This window comes from Delphinapterus leucas, chromosome 2, assembly GCF_059928025.1.
Source record: "Delphinapterus leucas isolate spDelLeu-1000000601 "Yukka" chromosome 2, BTC_Dleu_Yukka2, whole genome shotgun sequence".
NCBI classification, from domain to species: Eukaryota; Metazoa; Chordata; class Mammalia; order Artiodactyla; family Monodontidae; genus Delphinapterus; species Delphinapterus leucas.
Window position 1 is genome coordinate 18,220,375 of NC_143130.1, and position 19,005 is coordinate 18,239,379.

Consider the following 19,005-nt stretch of genomic DNA (forward strand, 5'->3'; position numbering starts at 1 on the left):
ATCATTGTAATTTATTTCTATTAGGCTGACAGATAATGAAAATAAACTGAAATGATGCTAAGTTAGTACTATATAAAAGCAATGACTAAGCTTGTTATCTGAATAAGCTCTGGTCTCATCTAAGAACAGTGATCCCAAGAGACGAGCCTTGAGAAAAGAATATGAAGAATTTTTAGAATATGGCTCATTATTTGATCTTGACAGAACTAAGTGGAAAATGCCTACAACAATCATAATGAAATCACTCAGCTGGGAGGATGGGAACTAATAGGAATAGTTTATTGTAGCCCCTAAGACCAGGATTTTGGAGTCAGACTACCTAGGTTCAAGTTCTGGCTGCATTAATATGTCACCTTGTGCAGGTGCTTATTAACCTTTAGTACTCAGAGATGTCCCCTTCTGTAAAGTGGGGGTAAGAAATTTATGTACTCTCACGAGGATATGGTAAAGATTATGCATAATCCAAGAAAGTATGTAGCACAGTGCCTGGTACACGAGTAAACCATCAATAAGCTAGTATTTTAAGTACAGATAGGCGCAAAATGGAAGCATTTTCAATAAATTAGAGAGGAGAAGAAAGCTTAGAGACCAAAAAAGCACTAACTGTGATTTTAAAACCAAGGCATTTTAGAGAGCAGACCAGGTTTGTGATGGTCATTAAAAGTTAGGTTGGAACTCTCAAAAGTCCTGATTCTGATATGTGACAATGGGTAAATTAATCTCTTGGTGAAACTCCCATTCACCCCCTATGATTAAAATGAGAATATGGTTCCAACAAATTAAATGCAGCCTCCTGCTCTCACTCCAAATCTGAGAAGTGACAGGAAGGATACTTTTTAACACTCCATTGTTGGCTGTAGCCCTTGGACCTGTAGAAATTGAAAAAAAGAGAATGAAGACTAGACAGCACAGAAAAACAAAATTACGGACCAAAATGCACAAGAGAAAGAACTGCTAAAGGGAGGGGGTGGAAGATAGTGAAGGAGGACAGGCAAGAAGTGGTGTTACTGAAAGCGGGCTGGCACAAAACCAGCAAGGTCATCAGCAGACTAGCTGCTCTGCGTGTCCCTGCAGGAGCAGTGAGTGTGGTGCCACGAAGGAGGGAAGCGCCTGCGCCCAGACTGCTCCAGACTGCGCCAGATTGCCCCCAGACTGCTCCCAGACTGTGCCCAGACTGCTCCAGACTGTGCCAGACTGCCCCCAGACTGCTCCCAGACTGTGCCCAGACTGCTCCAGACTGAGCCAGACTGCCCCCAGACTGCTCCCAGACTGTGCCCAGACTGCTCCAGACTGTGCCAGACTGCCCCCAGACTGTCCCCAGACTGCGCAAAACTGCGGCCAGACTGTTCCAGACTGCCCCCAGACTGCTCCAGACTGCTCCCAGACTGCCCCCAGACTGCGCCAAACTGCGGCCAGACTGTTCCAGACTGTGGCCAGACTGCACCCAGACTGCACCCAGACTGCGGCCGACTGCGGCCAGACTGCACCCACACTGCGGCCAGACTGCTCCAGACTGCGGCCAGACTGCGCCAGACTGCCCCCAGACTGCTCCCAGACTGCACCAAACTGCGCCAAACTGCTCCCAGATTGCACCAGACTGCTCCGGACTGCACCCTGACTGCTCCCAGACTGCCCCCAGGCTGTGCCAGACTGAGCCCAGACTGCACCAGACTGTGCCCAGACTGCTTGGCCCCAACCCCAGAGCACCTCAGGAGGCACTGGAAAATCAAGGAAACAGTTCACCTTCAGACTGGCAAGCCTTGATGAGTAGTAGAGAAATGGGTTCCCATACTCTGCCTTTGGAAGAACAGGTACTTTACAGAGGGCAACGTTAATTCTAAAGGCACATACGCTATGGCTCCAAACATCTGCACCTGTGCATGACAGAGCCAGGAGTTGTAGTAATGGAAAAGCTGGAAACAACCTAATAGACATTACTAGGAGAAGAGTTTAAAAAATGAGGTAGAGCCATACCAAATATTATATAGAGTTTAGGAAGAATGAGGAAGATCTCTACGTACAAACATAGAAAAATTATCAAGATATAAAACTGAATTTTAAAAGAAGTACGTCATAAATGATTTTCAGAAGTTAGAAAAAAAGAAAAAATTCTATACTTAAGAAAACAGAACAATATTCTGTATTGTATTCTGTATCATATTTATTTCTCTACATAGATATAAAAATTCATAGGAAAAGGTTTGAAAAGACAGTTAACCGAATGATAACAGGGATTATTACCTCTGTGGAGAGGAAGATTGAGGAAAGGATCTGGAACACTCAAAGGTTTTCAAGAATGCATGTACATGTCATTTGTGTATTTGGAACTAAGTTTTTCACTGAGTAGCTGGTACCAGGTCTGGGGAAGAAAATGTACAAGATAAGCCTGGAATACACTGACATACTAGATAGCAAGAAAGTTATCAATGATGACTAGGGTCACTTCAAAAAGGCTCTGGCACCAACTAACCAAAGAGAAGCTATTTAAACTTTAATAAAGTTAGACAATGAATAGGAACAAGTCAAATATATTTAAGTCTATAAGTTTCATCACAGTATGTTGGAAAAAAAAAAGCTAATTGGCCACTTTTTGAACATGACAGCAAACCAACTCATTATCCTGACAACTCGGTAAAGAAAAGAAAAGAAACAAGCAGTTATTTCGCCCTTCCTATACGATAACCAAATAGTAGATAAGGGTAAGAATATTTTTATAAAATTTTTCAAGTTAAAAAATGAAAACCGAATGACAGAATTAAGGTGGCATTTTTTTACAAACCCCAATATACTAAAAGATGTCAGCATTTAGCATCAGTGGCTGCTTACATCAAAAAAAGAGTGAAAAATCAGACATTACCAAAGAACAAAATATCTTTGGTTTTGCCGGCAAGAACCAACCTGAGTCTGAGTAAAACACTGAACTGCCAATTTACAGGAAACAGAGGACAAAGAAACACGTATAAATGGGCCTCATGCATGCAATCACCAAAATCCAGACAGTGGTAAAGTCTAAAGATCAAATGGCCAGGATTCATGAACAAATAAGTTACAAGTTAAAAAAAAAAGGGATGGAGGAGAAACCTATTGATTAAAAGATGTTTTAGATTAGAAGTCTGGGCACAGTCTGGTGCAGTCTGGAGCAGTCTGGGGGCAGTTTGGCGCAGTCTGGGTCCAGTCTGGAGCAGTCTGGGGGCAGTTTGGCACAGTTTGGGGGCAGTTTGGGGGCAGTCTGGGTGCAGTCTGGGCGCAGTCTGGTGCAGCCTGGGTGCAGTCTGGAGCAGTCTGGGGGCAGTTTGGCGCAGTTTGGGGGCAGTCTGGGTGCAGTCTGGGAGCAGTCAGGGTGCAGTCTGGAGCAGTCTGGGGGCAGTTTGGCGCAGTCTGGGTGCAGTCTGGAGCAGTCTGGGGGCAGTTTGGCGCAGTTTGGGGGCAGTCTGGGTGCAGTCTGGGAGCAGTCAGGGTACAGTCTGGAGCAGTCTGGGCGCAGTCTAGCTCAGTCTAGCTCAGTCGGGGCACAGTCTAGAGCAGGTTTTTTTAGGATAGACAAGACTAAACTACAGAGTCTAGGAATGCACACATGGGTGAAAAAACCATAAGGAAATAGAAGAAAGTGATTGCCTCAAAAGTTGGGTAGTGGTTACTATGGGAGAAAGGGAGGGGATGGGACACACACAAGGGTCTCAGGGGAGGCTGGCATGGTTCTAGTCCTTAACCTGGGTGGCAGTAACAAGCACATTCACCTTATAATAATTCATTAAGCTGTACATTTGTGTTGTATGGCCTCCTGTATCTATATTTAATTTTACACTAAATGATACACACACACAGCAAAATCCCCAAAAGTCCAAAAGAAAACTGTTATAACAATGTTAATATGTGACAGAATACGGAAAAAGAGCACAAGATAGATAAAGTTACTACATAACAATAAAAACAATTAACCATGAACAGAATAATCCTGATTATTTATTCAACTAACAACAGAGCCTCAAAATTCATAAAACAAAAACTAACAACGGCACCGATGAAAATCCATAAATCTAAAATGAGCTGGGAAATTTAAAACATCTCTCAGAAACTGAGATACAAAAGAATAAAAACTACTACATTAAATTTTATTTATTTATTTTGTTTGTTTGTTTGTTTGTTTTTGCTGTACGCGGGCTTCTCACTGTTGTGGCCTCTCCCGTTGCGGAGCACAGGCTCTGGAAGCGCAGGCTCAGCGGCCATGGCTCACGGGCCCAGCCACTCCGCGGCATGTGGGATCCTCCCGGACCGGGGCACGAACCCGTGACCCCTGCATCGGCAGGTGAACTCTCAACCACTGCGCCACCAGGGAAGCCCTAAATTTTATTTTTATCCAAGATATTTTTCCTCAATGAAATCTATAATTTCTTAACAGTTAAGAAATAGAATAACAAACATATGAACATGCCAGAGAAAACACAAATCAGCCATAGCAGCCTATGTTATAGATTGTTCCTAATTCAAAGGGGAAGAAAGAATTTTATTTATAGTTTTTATTTTGGGGTTTCTCTGGTGGCACAGTGGTTAAGAATCCACCTGCCAATGCAAGGGACATGGGTTCGAGCCCTGATCCGGGAAAATCCCACAGGCCACGGAGCAACTAAGCCTGTGCGCCACAACTACTGAGCCCAGGCACCACAACTACCGAAGCCCGCACGCCTAGAGCCTGTGCTCCGCAATAAGAGAAGCCACTGCAATGAGAAGCCCGCCCACCGCAACGAAGAGTAGACCCTATTCGCTGCAACTAGAGAGAAAGCCCGCGCACAGCAACTAAGACCCAATGCAGCCAAAAATAAATAAATAAAATATATTTTAAAAAAAATTTTTAAAGTTTCTACTTTTGTTCAAAGACTACTTGACACTAGAAAGTTAACTGTGGAGCTACTGGAAAAAAGGAAAGCAATTCTGAATTCATTTAGCATTAAAAAGTCTGTGTTTTCAACAGTATCTTTAAGCATCTAAGCAAATCCTTTTACCTGCATTTAAAAATGTATCTACTTTCTTCTCTCTAATTTCATATTCTTACACTGTAACATTTAGATCCACAAAGTTACAGCATTTTATTTATTAAAATTAAAAACAATGTTAGGTTGTTACTACGCTGAAAGCCCCAATTGGCAATTCTACTATTTTATTATAAAAGACAAGTTATTATATGAATAGAATTACTTTTATCTTTCCTTAGTGAAGCAGACACTGTGAAAAACATGCAGATACACAACCTATGACTACATCACTTGTATCTTTCTTCCTTATATAGGAGGAGCACTTTTACTTTTGGATTATCAATTAAATTTTATGTGTACAGATTTCATGATACCATGAAAAAAAAATTAAACAATTGTTTCATTGACTCTCTTAAGCAAACAAAAAAATTCTGCAACCTACATTCCACTTTTAAATCTAGTACTTCACTGAAACAGTTTCTCTAAAATCCATGAAGCTGGGATTATTCCTGTAGCGTTTATATACCTCAAAAGAAGCCACCTTTATAGAATACAATTAATCAAAAAAAGAGCCTGGACCTAGTCTGTACCTGAAAAGCAGAGGATACATGGTCGTTTAGCCTTTTACGTCACTTTATGTTGCTGTCTTGTTTTCCTGCCTGTGACCTTTTTAGACCGTCTTTTCTGATCTACAGAAACCCCACTCCACCCAATACAACTTTTTTCAAAAGTCATGAAATTGTATTACAGTTTACTGAGCATTTCAGCATTCATGCCTAGTAAGAATTTTCACTTAGCAGAACATTTTGATTTCACAAGAAAAAGTCCTCCATTAGCTTGACAGATAACTTTACCTCTTTCAAGGCTGAGATGGCCCTCAACTTTGTGAAATCTTCCAAGAAGATCAACACACTACCTGTGAGTTGGGGAATTTTTATGATCTGTATATTTCTCTTACAATAAGAAAATGAAGGACAGTTCTATGTGTGATTCTATACAAAAACTCCTAGAGATGCAGGTGATGGTGCAGCATAAAATATACCTCTGCACAACCAAAGTTACATTAGGAACTACTCTTTTCCTAAAGGTGCTAACCAAATTAATTCATCTACTGATGAAGCTAAGAGCACACAGTGAAAAGATGGAGAAAGTATATTACTTGGGTAAAATAAAGAACAATTAACTGAGGTAGGGATTATCTAACCCAAGTTGTAGGAAAAGAGCTGTATCATTAGTATCAGATAAGCACCTGAGTGGTGGAAGCAAGCATTTTAGCTAAAGGACAAGTGCTTAAGAATCACAGGGCTAAACAAACGTAAAACCCTGGGAACAGTTTTAAAGCAGCAGTATCTAAAAAATGTTGACGTCCAAGGGTAAACAGTGTACCAAGTACTAAATATATTTAAGAACTAGGAAAGGCACATGTCTTTTCTTTTAGTAACTCTTGGCTATTATGATAAAAAATAACCTCTCAGACTACATTAAATAATGTTAGCACTAAGGGAGACCTATCTAGGCAGGAATAAAACCACGTCTATCTGGTTAGGGATTGCCGGCATGTCATTTGTCCTTGCTCTGAAATCTTTTCACTGTATAATCCTCTCCACTTCATCTCACCTTTTTCAATCTACTTTTCCCAGTGCTCTGGGCAATTTACCACTCTCTCATCATGCTTTATTGTCACCCTATCTGTCCATGATATCTCACATGACAAAGGGTAAATAGATGTTAAAGCAATGTAGCAGAAAGACCCAAATTGGAAGCTTAAAGGCATGGAGTCTCTTTCCGACCTACATCAAGTTCAGTAAGTCATTTTTCCTTATTGAAGTTCAATTTGCTTACTTATAAATAAAACCTGCCTGGCCTCCTTGAGATCAAATAAAGAAAATACGTGTGAAAACACTAGAATACTCAAAGCATTATAAAACCAAAATATATTCATCATTAAGCTTAAGTACTGGAGCTAGGAGTGGAAGAAACATTCTGTGGATTGAAATGACAGGCATAATGGATTCAGAGTTAAAAATTCCAGATTTGAATCTCTGGAATTAAGAAGATGGGAGCTGAATAGAGCAACACAACTGTAAAATGGTAAATTGTACCAATCACCTAGGGTGAAGATTAAATGGGATTCACACGTAAAGTTTTTAGATCACTGCTTGGTACACAGTTTCCATATTTTATTATTATTATTAAGCCTTAGTACCCTTAGCTGTAAAATGTAAGATAATACCTACCTAACAGAGTAGACATAAAAAATAAATGAGATATTAGTAAAGCATGTTGAATAATACTTTAATGGAAACTGATTTTAACAACAAAACTAAAACAAGTTGCCCTAATGTCTCTAAACATATAGTCCCTATGTCTTTTCCAGAATTAGTATCCTACTGTTGTATTATTTTTCTCAGTTATATTTTCTTTAATTTTTCATAAAATTCATTTTTAACAAGCTAACAATCACACTTAAGGAAAATTTACTAGGTTGGATCAAAATTATATTAAAAGAGACATTTCGGGGCTTCCCTGGTGGCGCAGTGGTTGGGAGTCTGCCTGCCAATGCAGGGGACACGGGTTCGCACCCTGGTCTGGGAAGACCCCACATGCCACGGAGCGACTGGGCCTGTGAGCCACAACTACTGAGCCTGTGCATCTGGAGCCTGTGCTCCGCAACAAGAGAGGCCGCGGTAGTGAGAGGCCCACGCACCGCGATGAAGAGTGGCCCCCGCTTGCCACAGCTAGAGAAAGCCCTCGCACAGAAACGAAGACCCAACACAGCCATAAATAAATAAAATTCTTTTTTTTTTAAAAAAAAAGAGACATTTCATTAAAAGTGCATTTAGAAAATCATAACAATATTTTCATTATACTTTTAATGTAAAATAGCTGAATTCTAAGTCAAGAAGAAAGCTAATATTTCTTAGCAAAGGAAATTATACTAGAGCCTGTAACTCTCGTTGGACGTGTTCTTTTAGTCAGTCATAGTTCAGTGGAGAAAGAGGAAGGAAGAAAACTGTTCCACCCTACTGCTTCACTACTGCCTTTCCTCTCTCTCATCACCTTTGGAAACAGTAGAATCATGAAAAGTGTGAGTGACAATTTTTAAAACCAAGTTACTAACTCCTACCACATATTTTCTATTTGGTGTTAACATTAATTATTAAAATAGTCTCTCCTTTTATGGCTTTTTTTCTTAACCTCTTATTTCTTATTAGGAGCCCCATAGTAAGAACAATGCTCTGCTTTTTTCCTCACATAGAAAACTCCATATTTGGGTCTTCTTAATGAAAGCAGTTTCAGAGGGAGTGGCCATTATCACACAGCAATTCACTGGTCTACAGCATTCCTTTCACAGTAGTTCCAGTCACCTAGAATTTATCTGTGTGAGCGATTTCAGTTTCGGATTCCCCAGAGCTGAGGTCTAGTAAGAATCTTCTAGGCCAGAGCTGACCAAGAATGTTCTACTCTGGACTCCACAGGATAACTTACTTGGTGCCAAACGTTATTCACACAGCAGTTAGGTAAAGAGTCAACCACTCTGGGCCATGAGGACAGTGGGAAGCCCTTTCCTCATAAATTTACCTCACAAGTTAACTGATTATTAAGGTGGCCAACAACTGGAAGAATCTGTTTTCCTGAGTAGGTTACTGTCATCAGGGTTTCAGCTGAGAATATGTTCAAACAACTCAGCACTGCCTACAAGATCCAAGATGTTTCAGGATTACACAACAAGTCACTTCCTTCAGGGACTTATTTATTTACTAAGCATATTAGGTCATAGTGAAATCTGCCCCCCAAAACCAAAAGATTATAAAACGATTTTAAAATATTGGCATTAGAATGGAAAATGAGGCTTGTTACAGTAAAATGAGGCCTATGTGCAGTTGACAGCCATGCAACCGTTCACTATTTTAGACCATTTCAAACAGCAAATTAGAACTGACTCAGGAAGGTCAATGTCAGTACTCACTTTTTGATTTCTCGGAGCAGCATTCGGATGAGGATGGTCTGAAGTGGTTCAACCATCAATTTCCTCCACATATCCAATGCTAGCTGCCAGGAAAAATGAAAATCATCAAGGCTGAATTACTCAGTATCTGATTTAAACATTTGTTCAAGACTTCCTTTAAAAGTAAAAACACCCATCAAATGAAGTATTTATAACTCTACTTCAAAATTCAAATAAAAATTGAATATAAGGAAAATAAATTTCTAATTTAAAATGACAATGACTATCATATCAGACTTGTACAAACAACAGAATTAAGCTTTTATCATTAATTGAAAATCTTACAGAAATAACTGATTTTTATAAAACCTTAATTTATTGATTGTTAAATGCCCAATATTAGGGAAGGGCTATAGACACCAAAACTATAATGGAAACAAAGGAGTTATGTTAAATAAAATAATGTGATTTGGCTGTTGGCTGGTTTTTGAAATCATAACACCTCTCATACAAACATAAAAGAATAAGTCAATTTAAAGAATAATAAAATAAACATACCTGTATTCAACACCCAATTTAAGAAATATGGCTTCACCATTACTGTTGCCCCAAATGTCCTCCTCCTTTCTTTCCCCGCAGAGATTATCACTATCCTGCGTTTTGTGTTAAATCATTCCCTTCCTTACAGCTCTACCAAGTGTGTAACTATCCCCATATGATATTTTTGAAGTTGACTATTTCTTTTTTTTTTTGGCCGCACCACGTGGCATGTGGGATCTTAGGTCCCCGACCAAGTATCAAACCTGTGCCCCCTGCAATGGAAGTGCGGAGTCCTAACCACTGGACCACCAGGGAAGTCCTGAAGTTGACTGTTTCTGACCTTGATAACAAAATCACATTGTATGCTCTTCCATGTATGATTTTTGTTTTGGTTTGTTTTGTTTGTTATTTTTAAATTTTATTTATTTTTTGTTATTTTTTAATCTTATTTCTTATGTATAATTTTTTAACTGTAACTTTGTTATTGAAATCCAACCAAACTGATAGGGTTTATAGTTCAATCATTGGCATTGCTATATAGTATCCTCTTGAATGAAGACACTATGATCAGCTTTTACCTTCTACTGCTGATGACACTGTTTGTGATCCCAGCTTTTGCCACTGAGAACACCGCGGCTGTTCCTGTATTCACCTTCTGGTGGTCATAAGCAAGCGGTTCCCTGATACACACCTACGAGTGGAGACTCTGGCCGACAGGAGCAGGCATGCCTGCAGCTTTACTAAACAAAGCCAAGTGGTTTTCCACTTTACACTTGAAGCCGACATCCTGACAACAACTGCTACTGCCAGGCTCTGGTCAGACTCTGCCAATGTGATGGACATAAAATGGACCTCCTTCACGTTTTAACTGGCAATTTCCTGAATAAGGCTGGGCATCTTTTTATGATTTTTGTGCATTTCAGTTTTCTTTTTTCTCTGTAAACTGTCCATTCATCTCTTTTGCCCATTATTCCATTAATGTTTGTCTTCTTCTCAATGCAACCTCGTAGTTCTTTATATATCGTGGAAATTAATCCCTTGACAGTTTTACATATCACACTTTGTCATAGTTTGTGACTTGACTTTTGAATTTCTTTACAGCATTTTTTAAGTAAAAATATATTATATTTTAATGTGCTCAAATTTATCAATCTTTTCCGTTATTGTTTGCATTCTTGTGTCTTTTAAGAACTCTTTCACTCCCTAAGGTCAACCTTGAGGAGATATGTGTCGTCCTATGCTGCCTTCCAAAGTTTTCAAGTTTTGCCTTCACACGAAAGCCTTTAAACTCCAATAAATTTTTCTCATACAGAGTACAAGTTATTCCAGTATCAAAAACTGATTGCTCCTAAAAAAAAAAAATTGATTTCTCCTGTTTCCAACGTAGCTGCATCCACACAGGTATGATTCTGTTTTTAGCCTCTCTACTGTTTCCCTGGGATAACTTTTTTCTGATCCACTGGTAATTTTATAAAAATAAGTAAAAGCATCTGTTTTCCCACAAGGAACAATCTTCAGGTTTTGCCTTCTTTTTCTTTCTAATTAGCACAAAGAAGATAATACATAAGAAAATGGGATTTTATAGCTGTAGTAGGAGGGCAAACTGGTAAAGCCTTTGAAAGGCAAGGTGGCAGGGCTATCAAAGTTCAGGCTGTGCTTTGACCCAGAAAATCCACTTCCCGGTACTCACTCCATGAAAATTTCTGCTCATGTACCAGCAGATATATACACAAATGTAACTCCATGATTGTAAGATTTCTGTTTACTTTACTCATTACCATATTCCCAGCATATAGTACAGTGTCTAGCACACAGAGGGATTCAAACAATATTTAATAAGTGAACAAATGAACAATGATGTTCACACAGTATTGTTTGTGACAACAAAAAAATGAAAACTAAGGGGAATAGTTTAATAAATAATTAATAATTATTTGATATCCCTACTTGTTAAACAAAAGGCAAGAAATACAAGTTGCAGAATTTTATGTATGCTCGGATGTCAAAACTATTATGTATGTATATATATATTTATATGTAAATGCGCAGGTAAAATTCAGAAAAGATATAAATCTAATTGTTTATAGTGATTTCCTCTGGGAAGAGGAGTGGGCATGACAGCGTTAGTGATAAGGAACGATTATAAAATAAAACATTCACTTATAATCCTACAAACTAAAGCAACTGCTATTAAGATTCTGGTATTTCCCACTGATCTGTTTCCCTACATCCTTTCCCCTCTACAGCTTTATTCCTATTAAACATATAATGTTGTGTCCAAATGTTTTCAAAAACCATTTTCCCCTTTGTTAATGCTTCTATTAACTGTTTTCTACTAATTTATCCCTTTGCTTACTTTCATAACAAAATCATATTGTATATAGTCTTCTATGTGTGATTTTTATTGGATATTGGAAATTTAGACTGTTAGCCCATTAGTCACCCTTATTAATGACTGCAAGGAATACTTTTAAACATTTAAACCGTTTTTCCGTATTAGTTTTGCAGTACAAATTACCAGACGTGGGATTACCTGGTCAACAGGTATTGAACATTTTAAAGTCTACTTTAAATTGATAAATTTATTGATAAATTTGATTGATAAATTTCTTTCTAAAAGGGTTATTCTAATTTAAATTTCTACTAATGCTGCATCTTAGTTGTTTATTTCCTTCACTGACACCCATCAAAATTTAACATTAATTTCTCTACTTTGTTGGCATCTGCTTCCCCATGAGGAGAGCGGACCTTCTGTCTGTTCACCATTGTATCCCCAATGTCTGGCTACTCGATAAATATGTACGACATGAATAAAAAAACACTGCACTAGGGCTTCCCTGGTGGCGCAGTGCTTGAGAATCTGCCTGCTAATGCAGGGGACACGGGTTCGATCCCTGGTCTGGGAAGATCCCACATGCCGCGGAGCAACTAGGCCCGTGAGCCACAACTACTGAGCCTGCGCGTCTGGAGCCTGTGCTCCGCAACAAGAGAGGCCACGACAGTGAGAGGCCCGCGCACTGCGATGAAGAGTGGCCCCCGCTTGCCACAACTAGAGAAAGCTCTCGCACAGAAACGAAGACCCAACACAGCCAAAAATAAATAAATAAATAAATAATTTTAAAAAAAACACCACACCAGAGTATTTCTTGCATAGTCAGTATATGTTTTATATATTATTATAATTTTCCACATTTAAATCTGAACTGTATCTCAAAAATTTGAGTGAATTGGTTGAACTGCACACTTTATTGTTTTACTCTGAATTTCTTTACTTTTTTTTTTTTTTTTTTTGCGGTACGCGGGCCTCTCACTGTTGTGGCCTCTCCCATTGCGGAGCACAGGCTCCGGACGTGCAGGCTCAGCGGCCATGGCTTATGGGCCCAGCTGCTCCACGGCATGTGGGATCTTCCTGGACCGGGGCACGAACCCACGTCCCCAGCATTGGCAGGCGGACTCTCAACCATTGCGCCACCAGGGAAACCCTCTTTAATTACTTTTTAAAGTTAAAATAAATTTGTTGCATCCACAAATTTGTGTTTCCTCTCTTTTAGGTTGTCTTTTAAGTCCATGTCCTTCACACTTTTCACCATAAGAGTCTCAACATTTTCTAAATACTTTTTATGAGATTTTTCATACAGCAGAACTATTAACCTTCTGTCATTCATCCATCATTAATTTAACTATTAAAATAATACTCATCACATCTTTTCTGTTCGTCTCATCTATCTGCAGATTCTTAGGAAATCATAACAGTATTTCATTTACTTAACATTCAGGATATTTTTTTTTTTCCCTTTGGCCACACAGCTTTCAGGAACTTAGTTCCCCGACAAGGGATCGAACCCGCGTCCCCCTGCATTGGAAGCACAGAGTCTTAACCACTTTACCGCCAGGGAATTATTCCCTAGGATGTTTTAAATCTTGACAATTTTAAGATAGTCCACTCAGTGTCCTTAAGAAAAGGACAGTGAATCAAATTTCCTCAGTATATAAAAACACTCTTATGTTTGCCAGTCATTTAAAGAATGTCCTACCTCTCCTATTTCCATAAGTGGTTCATTCATATCTACACCACCATAACCATACTGAAGGTCAGCTTCTGTCAATTTATTCTTTTTAATAAACTGGGTGTTGAGATACCTGAAAAACAAATATAATGTCAATAGACACTGTCAAAATCAGTAGGAAAACAAGTAACGTGCAACTTTAGAGCAATAATTTTAGGGTTATAATCAACTGTAAAATAGTTCAGTAATACATCCAAAAGAAACTAATTATATATAAATTAGAAATATAATTTTTAAAAAAGATAAAAATTACCAGCCCAACTCCCTTTGCTAGGCCCTAAGAGACAAAGAGTAAGACCTCTAGAGCAGCAAAAAAAAAAAAAACCCCTATTACCACAGTCTCACTTAAAAAAACTCAGGGGTTTTGTTCTAAAACTTTCCAATACTCTTATAGCCCAACAGCTCCTATCCAAGGGTCAACCCTCTACGGTCTAATTTGCTCATTCCCGGGTTCTTCTTGTTAAATAAGCCAAGTTCACTTTGCAAAGAATTAAACAGAAAATGGTTAAAAGATCAAAGTCAAGAAAGTTCTCTATATTTTATCACCATTAAATACATAACTTTTCATTTTTAAACAAACAAACAAAAAAATCACAATCAGTAGGTAAGAAAATGCAATAGATTGTTACAGACAGTAAGAAGTATGGGCAAAACTGACAGATTCAAGATCACTTTGTCTACCAGGGGTAAACAGCTTTATAAAGAAAGACTGATAACTATGATGAACTCTAAGAACTACTAAGATGAATAAAGAGTTCTAAGATTAAATGTGTACAAAGGCATGTAATATTCAAGCATCACTTTTCACCATCCCAGATTTCACCACAAGGCCTTTAATGCTCAACACCTAAAACTATTCGTTTGACGGCTTCTGCCAAGGTGAAAATAGCTATTGACAATACAAGTATTTAGGCAACAACCACAAAATCTCTGTATTAAAACACCCACGTTCACTGAATCAAAATGAAAGGTCTGCTGAATGTTCAGACAACTGAAACTGCAAGCAAAGAAAACAAAAATTTCAACTGCGTAACTCCACTGACAATCCTAGCAGACGATGAAAAATAATGAAAAAAGCGCTACGGCCACCACCACTTACACAAATTCCCTCCCACATTCACTCACTTCCAGCTCTGGACTCCAGGGCTTACAACCCTGGTGCTCCATGTGACATTTTAGTCTCTTCTGTCCACTGGTTACAAAGCCATTTCCTTCAAAATATCATTTAGCTTTCCCTTCCATTCTCACTGTAACACTAATAATTTCCTGCTGTGCTTCCACCACGCCTTCCAGCTGAGAAAAGGGGAACAGGACTGAGACGGAAGCAGGAGCTGGAGAGAAACGGCTGCTTCACCTGAAACAGATTCCCTGGGGTAGGGCATTTCACCTCTGGCCTCTGTCACTCTGGTCTCGGCTCAAACACACCTCTCTCAGGCCTGACCTGACCCCAAACCAAACTAACCTTCACTTCCCACCCCCAATGAAGTAACTATCTAATACATAACTGTTTTCTTCACAGCACTTGCTACTATGAGAAATAATCCTGTTCTTTTCTTTGTCTACTGGTTTTGTACATCCACCTCCTCTCTAGAATGTGAGGTCTGGCAGACAGTGTCCAGAACAGTGGCAGGCAGACAGGCAGTCCTCGAAAAATACTTCTCCGAATTACGAAATGAATAAACGGGTAACGTTCCAGCAGCACGGATGGCAAAAGCTAACATTAGAACACAAACTTGGAAAAGCAGCCTGGAGCCAGATCATAAAAGCATGAATGTCAGGAAATAAAAGTAATCACTGACACTTATGGAGCGCCTATCGTGTGTCAGAGACAGGCGTAAGCATTGCAGCTGGCTGAATACTAGGAGGTAGATATATGGGGTACTATTAGGATCCTCATTTTACGTGTAAGAAAATTGCAGCTTAGACAGCTTAAAGAACTCGGCAAAGGTCCATCAGCTACTAAGTGGCAGAGCTGGGCCAGAAAACTCACGAGGTCTCCCACTCTCATTCAGCAAGTACTGACCAAGTGCGTACTGCATGCCAGGTACGACAAGGCACTGAGGATAGAAAAACGAAAAACAAAAATGTAGTCTCTGCCCAGAGAGCTTACCCATCTGGTAGGACATAAAAACATAAACAAATGTAACATTTCAACAGTGCAAAGTGCTGAGTAGGGGGAACTTAGTCATATCTGCACCATTACATGTGCCTTTCTATAAGACCCTTTGCTCCAAACCATTCCTTTTCTGGTCACTGTACCATGACCATCCCAGTAATCCTACCTAAAACATTAGCATCACTTATCTCATCCTTCCATTTACCTCCTTTAATCAGCTGGTCCTCCTGTCCTCTCACACTATTCCTCACCTCCTCCCATTAATTTCCTTTTCACTTTCAATGCCATTCGTTGACTCTCTGCTTGGATCATGTGCAACATTCTCATGACTGATCTCTATTTCCCATTTCTGGCATATCCAATTTACCTAAAAATTCTGCTTTCAGGATATCAACTCCCTATTCAGAAGCCTACAGCAGCCCCCTTATTCCTATACAGTAAGTGTAAACTTCTCAGCGTAGGAGTTTGCTGACTCTGAAGAGTAGCTGCTAGATCTGCAGAAGTCTGGATTCACTAGAGATCTGTGTGTATATTCCACAGCCAATACACTGTTTTAGTGGAGCTTTATACGTTTTATACCTGATAGGACAAGTCACTATTCTCTTTCCCGCATGGAATAAATTTTACACTAACTTTCATCATCTATATTCTTCTCATTACAGATTTCTACTCTTGACAGTTTAAGCTTGATAGAGAAGCTTTTAAAATAATTTATAGATATGATTTAAAATGTAAGTAGCATAATTTTTCACTTTGATTCAGACACCATTCTTAATTTCTAAGTCACTGTAGTATTTTACAATCAGATTTATTAACCACACATTTGTTTTTAAAGAAAGATATATATTCTAGGAAATCGTAAAGTAAAATAGCTTTCAATAATTTCTTTAAATAGTCGATACTCTACCACACAGTCAATACCTGACTGTTCTGCTCAGGTCTAACTCAGGCAGTAGTACATGTTTTTATAATTTATTCTGGCAAAAAAGTGATTGATAAGTATCCTTTGCTTTTCTGGAGTATCAGCAGTAACACAACAGTATTAACTAACAAGAACTAATAGCCTAAGGTAACTGTGAAGCCTCTAAGAAATCAGGCATTTCAATCTATCTTTAAAAAAATCCATTATAAGAACTGTTCCCATACTAACACCTACTGGATTTCAAGAGTCCTTAGTTCTCAAGGTCATACTTTAAGTACCCCACTTCAAGGGCCCGCAGGGCCTAAACAGATATGTAGCAGCAGGAAAGGTGGCGTAGGAGCATCATTGTTTTTCTTTAAAATTGGAATCCTTAAGTCACCTATGCTAATGCATATCCATCTTATAAATCAATCAGAGTAAAGAAAAGGCTAGAAATTACTTCAAAACAATAATACTGAAAAATGCTTTGAAATAAAACTGATTTTTTTCCTTTACATTTCTTCACACAGATTTCCTTATAGACTAAGATTAATAACAAGAGATAGCCGGGATAACCTACTACCCAACAAGCAAAGACTATCAAGCAGTTTTTATCTAATTATCTAGTTTTTATACTAATTACAGTTTTTATCTAATTATCTAGTTTTTATACTAATTACAGTTTTTATCTAATTATCTAATCAAATGTGCCCTCTATGAGAAGGATCTCACCACCCAGTCTACCAATATAATTAAATAAATCAGTCACATGAAGCCAACCCCACAGAGGTCAAACAAAACACTCTATAAGTGAATCCCATGAGCCACTGGTTCTAAGTCTTTACTACAGACAGTGGAAAGTTACTAAGTGATTTTGGACGGTGATCAAATTTGCACTTGAGAAGTTTACTAAATAGAATAAATTAGAAATCAAAGGCTGGGAGACTGGTTACAGGGATGTTATCAATAATAGTCCAGGTCAGAAACAATAAAAAGCTTGAACTACAATACTATAATAGCACTGCAAAGGAAATAATAAATTTAAGAGACATTTGGAGGATTTGACCAAGAGGGGTCAGGTAGAGAGGATAACCCTAGGTGAAGGATAACTGAGACTTCCGGCATATACATCTGGATGTCCAGGACTACCATTAACCAAAATGAGTATTACTGGGGCAGCGTGTGTGTAAAAGATAACAAGCTCAGTTGTGAACATCTGCAGCAGTACGATGTACCCACGGAACATCCTGGAGGTACAGGCAGCTAGGTAAGAATATTCCTCTGAAACTTAGACCACCTTCAATAAACATTTATTTTGGTGGTTATCAACATATAGGTTGTAGCTAAAACCAGGAGTAATAGAGATCATCCTAGAAAGAATGCAGAGTGTAGCTAAAGGATGAGAATAGAACCTACGTAAGTGACTACAATGACTCTCTAGAATGAGGCTAGGTAGAATGAAGAAGTTAAATGGATTTATTCAGACTGATCTGGGTTTAAATTCTGCCCTTGTAATTTTTCCAGCTCAGGGACCTTGACCTCTCTGACCCTTAGTTTTCCTCCATTGTAAAAAACCAACTACCTCATATGGCTTTATATATACACATACATATGTGTATATATCATATATATTGCAAAATTTAATAAAAGCTCTTCAACAGTACCGATTTAATAGTACTATACTTTCAATAATACCAATTTGATTTTGGTAAAGAGAGGTGCAGGAGAACCAAGAGAACGGTGCCCCAGAAAACTAAGAAAGAATAGAAAAACAACTTGAATCTTTACTGAAGTATCTCAGCTAACGAGGGATCCACTGCACGGCACACAGTCGAAGCACTCTGTTTTGTCATCCATATACCAGTGGCCCCAGCTTCTTAGCAGTGACAAAAACACACGTGTGCTCTCACTCTGATCCTTAAAACTCCCCCCGCTCTCCCCCACGGTTTAGCTAAGGAATTCTTAAAGTTCTGTTTATGACTAGGCCACTTTGGTGGATGGAGGGGGGAAATCAAATGTCAGGATGTTTAATGGATGGCAGACATGTTCTGTAAAAGCCAAAGCCCCAGCAAACCTTGCCCATGTTAGCAATTGCTGGTTTCTGGTTTTATTATATTTTGCTCTTCTAAGAGGAAATAGAGCTACTGGCCATTTAGAAGTGAGTTCCAGTTTCTAACATAGGCAGCTTACATCTAGTAAAGTCCAGTGTTGTTATAAAAACCAAAGGGAATACGAACCAGTAAAGCAAAGGACAGACACACCAAGGCGACCATGCCTTGGCCCCATGCACCTGTGCAGGAAACACTTTGAGACCTAGCTCTACTCCTCTTCTCCAGCAAGAAACTGAGGCAGGGGTTCATCTGTGGCCCAAGCCACAATGCACAGGGCAAAATTATCACTGCAACCATCACAGGCCACAAGGCCCAGGTGCTTAACAGCACTATACCCTATTTATCCACTGT

The 19,005-nt window shown here is 39.0% G+C and overlaps 1 protein-coding gene across 4 annotated transcripts in view; it reads right to left on the minus strand.

The window, feature by feature from the left end:
- Positions 1-19,005, minus strand: part of CUL2 (cullin 2) — an 83,954-nt gene that overhangs the window by 32,655 nt on the left and 32,294 nt on the right. For all 4 annotated transcript variants that reach the window (XM_022580410.3, XM_022580408.3, XM_022580409.2 and 1 more), the window contains exons 5-6: positions 13,494-13,599; positions 8,941-9,023 (exon numbers count right to left, since the gene is read on the minus strand). In XM_022580410.3, the coding sequence (XP_022436118.1) occupies positions 8,941-9,023; positions 13,494-13,599 (189 nt within the window). The remainder of the gene's footprint in view (positions 1-8,940; positions 9,024-13,493; positions 13,600-19,005) is intronic.